General features: G+C 38.4%; 1 protein-coding gene across 1 annotated transcript in view; it reads left to right on the top strand.

Moving 5' to 3' along the window:
• The window catches only part of KIF26A (kinesin family member 26A), a 168535-nt gene that overhangs the window by 84128 nt on the left and 70994 nt on the right, over nt 1-13413 (top strand). Inside the window, exon 4 of the mRNA XM_051978274.1 lies at nt 75-241. Within this exon, the coding sequence (XP_051834234.1) occupies nt 75-241 (167 nt within the window). The remainder of the gene's footprint in view (nt 1-74; nt 242-13413) is intronic.

Raw genomic sequence — 13413 nt, 5'->3', positions numbered from 1 at the left:
GGCCCACCAGAAGAGAACTTTACATCTTACTCTGTACACTAATTGCTGTCTTTTACTTTCTCCCTGCGCCCCAGGCAGAAGCAGTTCCAGAGCAGGTGAAGGATGGACCTCATGGCCAAGGAGCCTCTGGGCAGCACCGCTGTGATCAGCCTGGATGTTGTCCCTCTGGTACTTCACAGAGTTTGGTGGCACCAGGGGGAGTCTCAACAGGTACTTCTGCTGCAGCTTCCTTCTTCATAAGGTAAATTTTCTTTCCCCCCACTTTCCGTAGTTAATTATGTATTTTGATATTTTGGGGGGACAGGTTATGCAATTGAGTCAAAATTGCTGAAGGTCTTTTGCTAGGAGTCCCTTCTGTTACGGACCATAATAATGACATCTCATGTTTATGTAGCTCTACATTGTTTACAAAGCTTTTTTCTCATAATAACCTTAGGAGATGGGTAGTGCAAGAATTCCTTCCCCCATTTTATAGGTGGTAAATAGAGCCTTAAAGAGGTAGCTAACAAAGCAAATATCAGTTTAGGTTGAATTATTGGAGGCATGGTCATAGAATGAGAAAAGAGATAAGTCCCTACTGAACCCTTCTTTGGTCAGATGACATGTGGAGTGTGTATTTACTTCTGGCCACTACATTTTATGAGTCTCATTGATAAATTTCATGGTGACCAAGGTCAGTGACCAGGATTGATATAGGATTAGACCATGCCATGTAAGGATGGGTTAAAATAGAACAGTAGATGCTTAGCCTGGAGGAGAGAAGACTTATGAGGGATGAGGAGGGCTGTGAAATCTGTCTTTAGGTATTTGAAGGGCTGTCTTAGAGAAAAGAAGGTTAAACTTATTCTGCCTGTGCCCAGACAGAGGGCAAAGGGGAGGCAGGTTTCAACTTGAGGCAAAAAAAAAAAACACTTCATAATTAATGCTGTCCAAAAGTGGACAAAGTTACCCTGGAGGTTTTCAAGTAGAGGCTGGATGAGCACTCGTGGAGATGGGGAAAAGAGAGGTGGAGATTCCTGCTTGGGTCAGGAATTGGAGTGCATGATTTTTGAAGTTTCTGTGATGTGTTTAAATGACTTGCCCTCGGTTCTTGAAGCTAATATGTCAGCACCAAGTTATTCTGACTTGATCAGCCAATTTTCCAATATTTATTAAGAGTCTACTTTGTGCCAGGCACTATGCTAAGCCCTGGAGATGCAAATATGAAGAAGAAAGACAGTTCCTTACTGCAAGGAGCTTACAATCTAAGGGGGAAGACAATACACAAAAGGGAACTGAAAATGGGGAAGGGAGAGGAATATACTTGGCATAGGGTGGGAATGGAAAATGATGAAAAGGTCCAAAGGAGTCCAGCTGGCTGGGAAATGAGGAGATGGATGAGAGCAGCGAGGTGGCACATTGGCTAGACCAATAGACTGTGGTCTATTGAGAGGACTTGATTTTAAATTCAGCCTCAAATACTTACTAGCTGTGTGACCCTGGACAAGTCACTTAACCTTGATTGCCTTTCCCCTTTGTCTTCATCATTCTCCGCCCCACCCCACCTGCCAAAGAGTTGACTCATTTTGGCATGTACCTTAAATGGAGGTTTGGGGAGGATCACTCCTTGATTCAGAGGAGACCCAGCACTAGAGAATAGTGATGACGTGTGGATAGCAAGGCTGAAGCGATCTTGCAGGATGCTGAGGTTCCTGAGGGTGTGAAGAAATCTAGTCTAACACATCTAGGTGGGAACAAAAGACTCCCAAACCGCCTTCTTTGAACTGTATTGATGAAGGGGATGATGTATGCTCTGTGTTCTTGCTGATAGGAAACTTGCTTATTCTATCCCGGGGTGAATTTAGATTAGACAGGAGAAGGGACTTTTCAGTTGTGATGCTTTTGAGAAAATTAACTATCATCGAGAGGAGGCATTGAAATTTCTTTTCTAGGAGACTAAGGAAAAATGGAACCCACAGATGGATAGTCTTTCAGATCAGGTCTGCCCAACTCAAAGTACAATAGGGACTATCAGAAAGTTATAGCTTTGAACTGGAAGGGACCAAAGAGGCTGAATCCAACTCTTTTACAGATGAGGAAATTGAGGCTGAGTCCAGCCTTTTTATTTTACAAATGAGGAAATTGATGCTGAAAGGGGTCATACAGCTAGTGACTGTCTGAGTCAAGATTTGAATCCTGGTTTTCCCAATTCCAACTCTGGCACACTGCCATATCTTATCTTAATTCAAGTGAGCCTTTTGAAAAACTGAATTGCACTGTGGACTCACATTTAGTTTGTGGCCAATCAAAACCTCTGGTCTTTTTCTTCTTATTTTTTTAAAGCTGCTGTCAAGTTAAGATTCCATCTTATCCTCATGGGGATGAAATTGAATGTAAATACAGAACTTTACATGAATCTGTTAAACTTCATCTTGTGTAATCTTTGTCTAGCCTATCCAAAGTTTTGATAATTGAAAGGCAGTGTGGTATCAAAGTAAAAACAGCCCTGTATTGGGAGTTAAGAGACTTGGCTCTGTATCAGTTGTGACACTAACCACATGGCCACCTGCTGGTCATTTGTCTCTCTGGATCTCAGTTTTCTCACCTGTCAAATGGGGCTTATAAGAGTAATAATTGTTAACAAAATCTCTATGTTTCTAAAATGCCTTTGAGATTTATGAACCCTTTCTTCACAGTAACTCCATGAGGTAGATCCTCATTTTTTTAAGTGAGGAAGTTGAAACTCAGAGGAAGTAACTGTCTCATATTCACATGGCTACTCTAAGAGCTAGGATTCAAATACAGATAGCAAGACACCAAATCCAATGCTACCTTCCAGAGCTGATATAAGGAAGGCATTTTTGTAAACTATAAATTTAGAATCTAGAAATATCAGTTTTGTTTTTAACATTGTTGAAATTATCATTTGAATCATGAATCAATAAGAAGCATAATGCTACATGAAGGCAGGAGTATGAATGAAATAACCTTGTAGGCTTCCTTTTGACCAAAGGACTTTTCAATTTGCCATTATCCTTTGTGTATTTGTCAGAGTTGTTTTCAAATGTCCCTTTCTTTGCAGCGTCTGAGCAGTGAATCCTGATTTCCCGTCTGCATGTATGTGCGTTGTGGATTAAAAGAATGTAATTATCACTAATGAACAGTAATGGCACATATAAACTAGAGGTCACTCTCCTATTAGCAGCCCTGCATGGGCCCCGATAAGCACTGGGTCATTAGATTGGCCGTGAATTATTGCCCACAGCCGAGGTTCTGTTGAGAGCAGAGACACCTTGTCAATGTTAGGGATGGTGCGGAGAAGAGGGGCCAACCCGGGGGCTTCCAGGCTGATTGTGCTGTGACTGAGCATATGATGAGACCATCCTCTCTATGTTGGGCTAATGAAAGTGCCACTGAGCCAGAGAACAATATTAGGACAACCACTAAATGACTAATGGACTCTCGTCCTGTGCATCCGATCTCCCAATTAGCTGTCGGAAGCTCAGAATGGAGTTCGATGTGTGTATTATCATGGGATATCTCTGGCCATTGTTCATTGAAAGGACCCGAACTGCCTGGCAGCTAGCTGCCAGAACCTTATGCCAGGCTCGTGGTGAAGAGGATTGGGGGCATCATGATGATAAAATCAAAACCCGGATGCTTTTGAATTATCAGCCAGTGGAAGCAGCGAAGAGTCCCAGAGCCAATTTCCTAGTACCAAGTTAATTTTCCATTTTAAAGCCTCCTTTGGTGCCTAGGGACTTTTGACAGCATCTGTAGTGAACTGGTACTCCTATGGATGGGATTTCAAGCCTTCATGTCAACTGACTTTAGAAAAAGTATTCAGATTGACTAAAATATCCACACACTTTGACCTAGGCTCTGCTTCTAGGCAGAGAAGGTCTTGAGACCTTACCTCAAGGAGGTCAAGTAAGACCTTACTTCAAGGAGTTATTGAAAATAATTAAATCAGAGAAGAAGGAAAAACATGAAAAGATGCAGAGGGAAGTAAACAAACTCAGGAAAACAATATACATAATAACAACCACAGTTTAAATGAGAAGGATAAAAATATTTTAAAAGATTGTAGAATTATAATGAATAAGTTTGGACATAGAGAAGAGTTCAGACGATCTCTCTTTCTCTCTCCCTCCCCTTCTTTTTAAAGATGGGGGATTAAGAATGGGAAATGTTGCATATACTTTCAGAATTGTGGCTGTGATAATTTTACTAAGCTGACCCTTCCTTCCTCCCTCCCTTCCTCCTTCTTTCCTTTTCTTTTTTCTTTTTTCTTTCCTTCCTTCCTTCCTTCCTTCCTTCCTTCCTTCCTTCCTTCCTTCCTTTCTTTTTTCCTTCCTTCCTTCTTTCTTTCTTTCCTTCCTTCTTTCCTTCCTTCCTTCCTGTTTTCTTTCTTTCTTCCTGTTTTCTTTCTTTCTTTCTTTCTTTCTTTCTTTCTTTCTTTCTTTCTTTCTTTCTTTCTTTCTTTCTTTCTTTCTTTCTTTCTCTTTCCTTTTCTTCCTTCCTTCCTTCCTTTTTTCTTTCTCTTTCTGCTTTTCTTCTCTCTTTATTTCCCTCCCTTTTTCTCTTTTTTTCTTTTTTCTTCTTAAACTTTCTGTTCATTTTTGATGGTATGGAAAATGTATTTTGATAGAAGTGGTGGTTTTGAGTCTTCACTTTGAAGTTTACTGCTATGTTAATTTGGGCATATGTCTAATTCTTCCCTGAGCTTTAGTTTCCTCCTTTGTGGAATAGGGGCTGAACTAGATGAGGCCCCTTCTAATTATTTTGATCCATGATTAAGAATGCAAGAGGCACAGAGTCTTGGTTTCAAGATTTATTCTACTGAGAGAGAGAGACCCTTCTTTCAAGGAACTTATATAGGGGCAGGAGGCAGCATAGATTTAGAACTATAAGGGACATCCAAGGACATCTAGTCCCACTTTCTCATTTTGCAGCTACAGAAACAGAATGGAATAAGTAACTTGCAAGTCATACAGATAAAAAGAGTCAAAGGTAGGATTGAGCTCAGGTCCTTTGACTCCCAACCCAATACTTTTTCCCCATTGTACCATATACAAAATAAATACAAGACAAACTGTGGGAAGACATTCCAACTAGAATAAATCAGCAAAGGCCTTGTATAGGAATTGCTGTTTGAGCTTTGAAGCGAACTAGGGATTCTAATAGGCAGGAGTGAGGAGGGAATTTGTTTCAGAAATGGGGAACAATCTTATGCCAAAGCACAGTCAGGAAATGTGTTGTGGAATTTAAGGGATAGCACTTTGGGAGAGGAGACATCACTTTATATCCTGGCTTGGAAAACTAATGGTTTTATATCTTTCCATGTCTGATGTAGCTATTCACCAGTTTCATTGTCTGTAAGATGACTACAGTTATATTAGCACCACCTGCCTCACAGGAATGTAGTGTGTAAAGTGCTTTGCAAATCCTAAAGGAGATTGGCAGTGGCAGTTTGCTCATTACTATGATCTTTTTAGTCTTCATTCTGTCACTGAATTGCTATATGACCTTGCTGGTCAATCCTCTCACCTCTAAGTGTTGTCTTCTATCTGCTTTCTCCATTCCCTCAGTTTCCTCTTCTGAAGAAAGGTGGGTGGGTCTAGATGACATCTCTGGTTCTTTCCAACCCTGACCTCCTTTGATTTCAAATTCAGGCAGTCCAAGCCACCTTTTGTCTTGCTGAACTAACTTTCCCCCTCCCTCCTGTGCTCTGACCTTGTAAAGTTACCATAGAAACAAGTGTTTAAAAGCATCAACTGAAAACCAGGAGTTTGGGATGACAGTGATGCAGATTCCGGGAGTGTGCAGCTAGCTCAAGAGGCGTCCCCTCCTTCCGGCTTGTTAAACTTGATTAAATTGTGCCTGTTTAGAATTTAATGGAAACCCAGGGAAAAAGAGCTCTGGTACACAAAGTTGGACTGCAGATATTCCCAGCTCAGGGAAGTCTATGTAATTGACAAATGCAGGAGTGTTTTCCTTTGGCTTTGGGTGAATTAATTTTGCTTGATTTCCTTTCTGAAACCTTGACTTTTCATCTTGGATTTTTTTCTGGCAAAGAAGAATAATAGTCAATGGTGATTCAGATTTCTCTAATGCTTGAACACTCTTCAAATTTCATCCATGGGAATAATAATAATAGGCAATTTTTTCCTATGGTATCCCTAGTTTTACAAGTACTTTACATACATTATCTTTTCTTCTCCTCACAACCATGTAAAGTATAGCAGGGATGTAGGTAAGTATTATTATTATTTTTTTTCCCCACAGATGAGTAGGCTGGGAAGCATCACTGCATTGGGCAAAGAGAGATGGATTTAGAGTTGGAAAAGCAGGCAAGGAATGCTGGCTTTGCCTCTTCTGATCTCTGTGATTTAAGGCAACTTAGGTAGCTGTTCTGAACCTTAACGTTCTCATTGAGGCCCACAACAAATATCTATTTAGTTCCTTTCATGTGGCTGGCACAGTTATGTGCTAGGGACACAGAGACAAAAATGAAATAGTTTTTGCTCTCAAGATGCTTGCTTACATCTTGCTAACGGATATAGAGGAGTAGTATAAGATGGTTTGTGGGAAGTGAGAATACTTAAGAATTGGAATGAGAACAGTGGTGGTTAATAGCTTGGGAGAAATGAGAGAAGTAATTCATTTAGAACCCCTACTCTATTCCAATCAGCATTAATCAATATGAAAGAATCATATCAAAGATCTGTATATAAGACCTCAGAACCATGAGCAGATTCTAAGTTGAATTCCTTAACCATAGGAATTTAACTAAAGGCCCTTGTAATGGTTATCAAGCCCAGTGTGGCAGAAAGATCACAACTACAAGGAAAGTCCTCCAAAATATTTTTGTACCTCCAGACTAATCACTTGTCCAAAAGAAACAATGACCATTTCATGACTATTTAAGGCTCTGACTATGATAGCTTGTACCATTTCCTTCAGCCCAAATTAAGGAGAATCCTGTCCATCTTATATGGAGATATTCCTTGGTTCACCCAACTTGTGACGCTGATGACATATTGCTTATTTTAGCTTATACATCATATGTTAATTAATGGAATTATTCTGTAATTGCTATAGCTCTTTCAGAATGACTGGACATCTAATTCTATAAGAATAGGGCCCTGGAAGGAAATGGAATCTTAGATCATGAGGAAGATCTGAGATCCATTTTATGAGAGGCAACAATGGACCCTTTAATAAAGTGCCATTGGCTCAGACATCTGCCTTAGTCTCTCTTCTTAAAGGTGGGATAATTTTAATCTCCATGGAAGGCACAAAGATGGAAGAGAGAGTTTTGAATATAGGGAATGGTTAATAGTCCAACTTATCTGGAATGTGTGAAGGCAAGTAATATACAATAAGCCTAGAAAGGTAAATTGGCACCAGATCATGGAAGGCTTTCCATGTCAGTCTGTCTGAGGATCTGGTACTTCATGAGTCTATAAATAGGGTTAATGGAACTGACTTTGGTTCAAATCCTGCCAATGATGGCCACTTCTAAAAAAAATCCATTTGAGATCTAGATCTATGAATTAGCATATTGTGATCCTATATTTATATTTCCTACCTTCTATAGTGTCAAATGAGGGAATGTATGAATAAGACAATGAAAAACTTAAAATATGTTAAAAAGTGTTACCTATTATTATTATTTTTAATAGAGGGTAGAGTTGGGATCTGTGATTTTATTGCTAGAAGGAATTTCTAGATGAGAAAACATGCCCTATCAATACAGATCACCATCTTCTCTGAAACTTATGGTTCTATTAGCTAAAAAATTGAGAAGTTGTTTCTTGCCTAGGGTCACACATCCAACATGTGTCAGAAGTGAAACCTGAATCCATATTTTTACTGACTCTGAAACCTATTCTTCATCCATTATAGGGTTAAGTCTTGAAAGAAGCCAGAGTTGGAGATGAAGAGGGACTACATTCTAGTCATGATGGGCAGCTAGGGAAAAGGAACAATGTTTCTTCCAGTATCATTATAAATATAATGCCAAATTAAACTGATATAATACTTTTAGGCTTAATAGAATGAATAGGTAGTTTTTTTTTCCTTTAAAAGGAACTGAAATTGTCCTTGAGACTTTACTGGTCTAGTCTACAAAGAATTGTCCATTAATAGAGCCTCCTGATGCCCTTCATTTAAAAGTCAGCATTGAAAGACTCAGGAACCCTTCAATGAGAATTTACTGAATTACAAAGAGACAGGGAAGCTGTTCAGCTGAATTAATACTATGCCCTTGTTGGATATTCTTTCCAGGTTTTGCCTGAGTAAATTTCCTATGTAAATAGTTCAGTTTCACTTCATTCTAATGCTGAACCACTGGACTGGATTAGATCAGGTCTGACTTTCAGCATTTGGTGATAATTGTTAGGATTGATCAGAATCATCTCTTTGTGGTGGGAGAAGTGTAATATGGAGGAAGGTGAGGCCCAAATGATTGGAGGCCACTTTTTTATCTTGTAACCTTTTTGTGGTGGTGGTTCTCAAATTGCTTCAAATGTGCTAGCTGCGTGTTTTCAGAGAGTAACTGTAAGCATTCGGCAATTAGAGGCAGTGTCATTACACTTTATGTTTTTAAGAAATGTTTCTTAAAGATACTCTATCATGTAAACTCTTGTTTGTTAAGTATGAATTCTCTCCAGTGCTACCAGTTGTGGTAGGCATGACTTTTTCCTAGATATTATAATTTTGGGATTGTCCAAGAACTAAGATGAATGAACTACTTGGGAATTTTTAATATATGGAAGCCATTGTAAACTTCATCACATGGACTGTGTTGGGACTTTTCAATACAAGGCACTGAGGGAGGTACTTGAAGAGACAAATAATGATTGACCCTTTTTAGGAGACTCCATTTATGAAATTAGAATGAGGGGAAATGTGAATAATGCAGCTGATTTGTTGAAGACAATTGGGATTGTATCATCTTAAAGGGAGATACAGCTTCTGATCTTTCTCTGAACAGTCAATTATAACTCTCTCTCCCTCCCTTCTGTCCCTCTTTCTCCTCTTTTTTCCACCATGGCAAAAATGATGACTGTTTGCACATAGCACCTATAGCTTAGCGCAGTGGTTCTCAAACTTTTGTTTTCAGTATCTTTATCCTATTAAAAATTATTGAGGATCTCTCCAAAGCATTTTTGTTTATCTGGATTATATTTATAAACATTTACCATATTGGAAATAAAAACTATTTTTGAATTTGTAGACCCTCTAAAAAGGTTTCAGAGATCCCCAGGATTCCCTAGACCATATTTTGAGAACTACTGGCTTAGAGGAATCTCTGGCTGCCTGCTTTGCTTAGTGTCTTTTTCCATGAGTGATCCTGAGCTGTATGTTCCTAGCTTTGGTAACAACCTTGTGGGATCTAATGATCCAGAGATTTTGGGTCCTTCAAAATTGAGATCCTAGCTGGGGCTTTACCTACAGCTCTGGAACAAGTGCTGAATTAGTGGACCCTGGCAAGGTAGGGCACTAGGCCAGAGGTGGGGAACACAAACATTATTTTAAAAAAGAATTGTATTTGTATTGTATAGACAAGAAGAGAAATATACTTGCTTGAGGGTACCTGGAAAGGGACTCAAGTTGCAAAAAGAATGCAGGTTAGAGACAGAAGTGCATTTGAATTCAAGTTCTATCATTTACTCAGGGATGCTTAGAACTGTGTATCTGGAAATTTGAGTGATTCAACAGATGACTGGTTTATTAGTAGAATTCAATCAAACTAGGTCATCATGTCCCCCACCTCTCCACCCCTCAGTCCAATTTAATAGTCAAATGAAAGTGTCCTTGCAGAATCTGTACAAAGACTTGAAATCTCCAGACACTTATTTCTCACATCTGCTCAGATACCTACAATGGTTCCCTTATGTGTACTATGTCCACCTGAAATCCCCAGTATAATAGAATATTAGAGCTGGGAGGGCCATAAAAGATCATCTAGTCCAGTCTCCTTACTTGACAGGTGAATGGGCTTTGACCCAGAAAGGAGAAATAATTTGCCTCTCAGTCAAAGAGCCAGAGATTCAAGCTCAGATGTTTAGTTTCCATGTCCAAAGTGCTTCCTGCCACATCTTAGTTCTGGCTATGGTTTCCCTAATACCCAAGACTTAGAGCAAGAGTTCCCAATCTGTGAGCCATAATAGGCTTCTGAGACCTTGAGCTATTGAAAATGGGTCAGCAGATCTACTGAGTGTACCAAACACTGTGATCATAAGTTTAGAACTTGAGGGATACTTAGAAGCTACCTAATCCAAATCCTTCATTTTACAGAAGGGGAAACTGAGGCTCAGTGGCATGATGGTTCTTGCTCAGGGTCATATAGTTTCTAAGTGACAGAGAAAGGATTTGAACTCAACCTCAAGTCAAATATATTTTTTTCAATTAATGGATTCTCACGGTTCGACTCTGTGATTCTTAAATATTTAAAAGGAGCCATACTCATAAAAGATAGGGAACCCTGACTTTTAAGATAAAGTTCACCACAATTTCCTGGCATTCAGAGACTGCCAAAATTTGTCCCAAATTTACCCTTTCTGCCTTAACTCACCTTATTATTATTATTATTTTTTAAATAGACTAGGCTATCCATTTCTTAAACTTCTTTGGCCCTCTCCATTCCTTTTCATGTTTCTTCTGTCTAGAAAACCTCTCTCGGCAACATTTCTGAGCTGGTATTTTTCACATCTTTCAAAGTCCAGGTAAGATGCCACCAACTCCAGGAAGTATAGGTTCTTCTAGTTAGAATTGAGTTGATATGGTAGGGGGACATAGGATCAAATGTGAAACGGGACTTTCAAGATTCATCTGGCTTGAACTCATCATTTTATAGATCAGAACAAATGAGGCCCAGAAATCACTTGCTAAGTAAATTTCCTTTTTAAAGTTAAATAGTCCATTTCATTCTAATGCTGAATCTGAGACACTGGACTGGTCAGCATCAGGCTTGATCTACAATATTCAATGATAATTGTCATGATTGGATCAGATAAATGCATTACTATTTTGAACTGCAGGAAGTTGTAATTAATTAAAATTAATTTTGTGATTAATTAAAAATTAATCTGCTGTGATTAATTTTTTAAAATTCATTTAAAAGCATTACTAAGTCTCAGTGTGTTGTAGTGGAAGAATGTTAAAGTCGATCAGAATGGGTCCTTATGGGTTATGTATTAGCTTAGAAGATCACAAATTAACATTATCTGAATTTTATTTTATTTTCAGTCATTTTGTTGAACATTTTCCAATTACATTTTAATCTGCTTCACTTGGGAGTATGGGGAGTAGTGGATAACATGCAGAGTGAATTAGATATCTCTGTTATTGTGGATAGCAAAGAGGGCCTTTGAAGTCAGGAAGGAAGACATGTTCAGGTCCTGTCCCTGACATATACTGACAGTGTGATCCTGGGTGAGTCACTTTGCTTCTTAGTGCTCTAGACAAGGATTTTTTAAACTTTTCCCACTCCCCAACCTCTTTTCACCAGAGAAATTTTTACACAACCCAGGGTATATAGTATATAAAATAGGTATGCAAATCAAGCATTTACTATTAATCATAAAGAAATTTATTTTAAAGCAATTCCTTGGTAAATATACTTTACTATTAAAGACAGAAACAAATATGCATGCTAATGAGATGAATATGCTTATTTATTTTTACATAAATATTTTTTTAAAAATAGCCTTTTATTTCCAAAATACATGCAAAGATAACTTTCAACATTCATCCTTGAAAAATTTTGTGTTCCAAATTTCTCTCCTTTCCTCCCACCCCTTCCCCTACTCAGCAAGTAATCTAATATATGTTAAACATTATATAAAGAATTAAAGAATGCTTGATACCTTTTACTGTTGTTAAATTTTTCACAATCCCTCCACATCCAGGGGCAAGATCCCATATAGAATTCTGATCCATAACTTAAGAAGTTTTGCTTTAGACCAGAGGTGTCAAATTTTAGGCTCACAGTCCTAAGCAATTAGTAGAAATTCCAGAGGTTAGTCAGAATAGAATTAAAAAATAATTGGAAAGTGTTTAGTAAAGTAAATAAAAATACAGTACAATATCGAGAATGTTAATTTGTGGTTTTCTAAGTGAATATGCAGCTATAGAGATCCATCTATTTGACAGTACTGCCCAAAGGTGTCTATCTACACTTGCAGAGGGCACTCCCTCATCCCAGCCTCTGTCCTACTGGATTCATATATCTAGCTTTTTGTCTTTATCTCTTTTCTCAATCAATAGTTATATATGGTATGGGTATTAATTCAAGGTGGTAGGCTCTTTCCCATCTCTGTCTTTGATCATACTATTTTCCTTTCTCAGAAGGCTGCTCCTTTTTTCTTCTCTTTCTCCACATTCTGCTGCTCCTTCTAGTCTCCACTTGAGACCATTCTACTGGAATCCTTTTCATATTCCTACAGAGCACACTTGAGCTGTTTTTTTCCTCTAAAGTTACCCCACTCATTTTTTGTACCTTGTAATTGTGCACTAATTACATGCTGCCTTCTCTTGCTGTGCAAATATTTTGTGAAATGGTGTCTTGTTTCCCCAACAGCAGATACTTATTAAGCACCCACTGTGTGTAGGCAACTGTGCTCTCTGCTGGACAAAACCCCCCACAAATTTGAGAGAAGACAGGGTCCCTATCTTTTTGTAACTGAATCTACACAAATAGTTATTATATACAAACTTCCATTAGAATGTTGGAGTGGTGCTGAACAAAGTGAAGTATGAAATAAAGAGATCATTAATCACATAGCAGCTCAGGAAAGATCTGGAAGAAGAGACATTTATTTGAGTTAAGTTTTAAGGAATTGATTATGTAGGGGTTGAGTCAGCCTCATACCTTAAAGAGGACTCTATTTGGACCTGTGTTCAAATGCTGACTTTTTACCTACTAGTTATGTAACTTTAGTCAACTCACTTTTCTGGGACTCTTTTTCCTCAATTAGAAAATGAATAGATTGGAAAAGATTCCAACTCTACATCTTGACCCTCATCACCACTTATCTAGACATATTGCAGTGTTTTTATTTGTTGTTTAAAATTGTAATAAACACTTATTAAATACTACTATGTGCCAGGCTCTGCTAAGCACTTTATGAATATTATCTCCTTTGATCTTTACAACAATCCTAGGAGATAGGTGCTATTGTTATTCTCATTTTATAAATGATGTAACTGAGTCAGGCAGAAGTTTAGTGATTCTTCTGGGGTCACACAGCTCAGTGTCTGAGATCACAATTGAATTCACAGTTTCCTGACTCTTTATACCAAGGTTCTATTTACTGCTGCAACCAGCTATCTTTAGCCTCCCTTTTGGTATTTCCTGCTTCAGGTCTCTCTCCTGTCTAATTCATCCTTCATGTAGCTGCCAATGTGATATTTCTAAAGGAT

Source organism: Antechinus flavipes, chromosome 2, assembly GCF_016432865.1.
Source record: "Antechinus flavipes isolate AdamAnt ecotype Samford, QLD, Australia chromosome 2, AdamAnt_v2, whole genome shotgun sequence".
NCBI lineage: Eukaryota > Metazoa > Chordata > Mammalia > Dasyuromorphia > Dasyuridae > Antechinus > Antechinus flavipes.
Note: the sequence above shows the minus strand (reverse complement) of the source record. Positions and strands in the feature narration are given on the sequence as shown.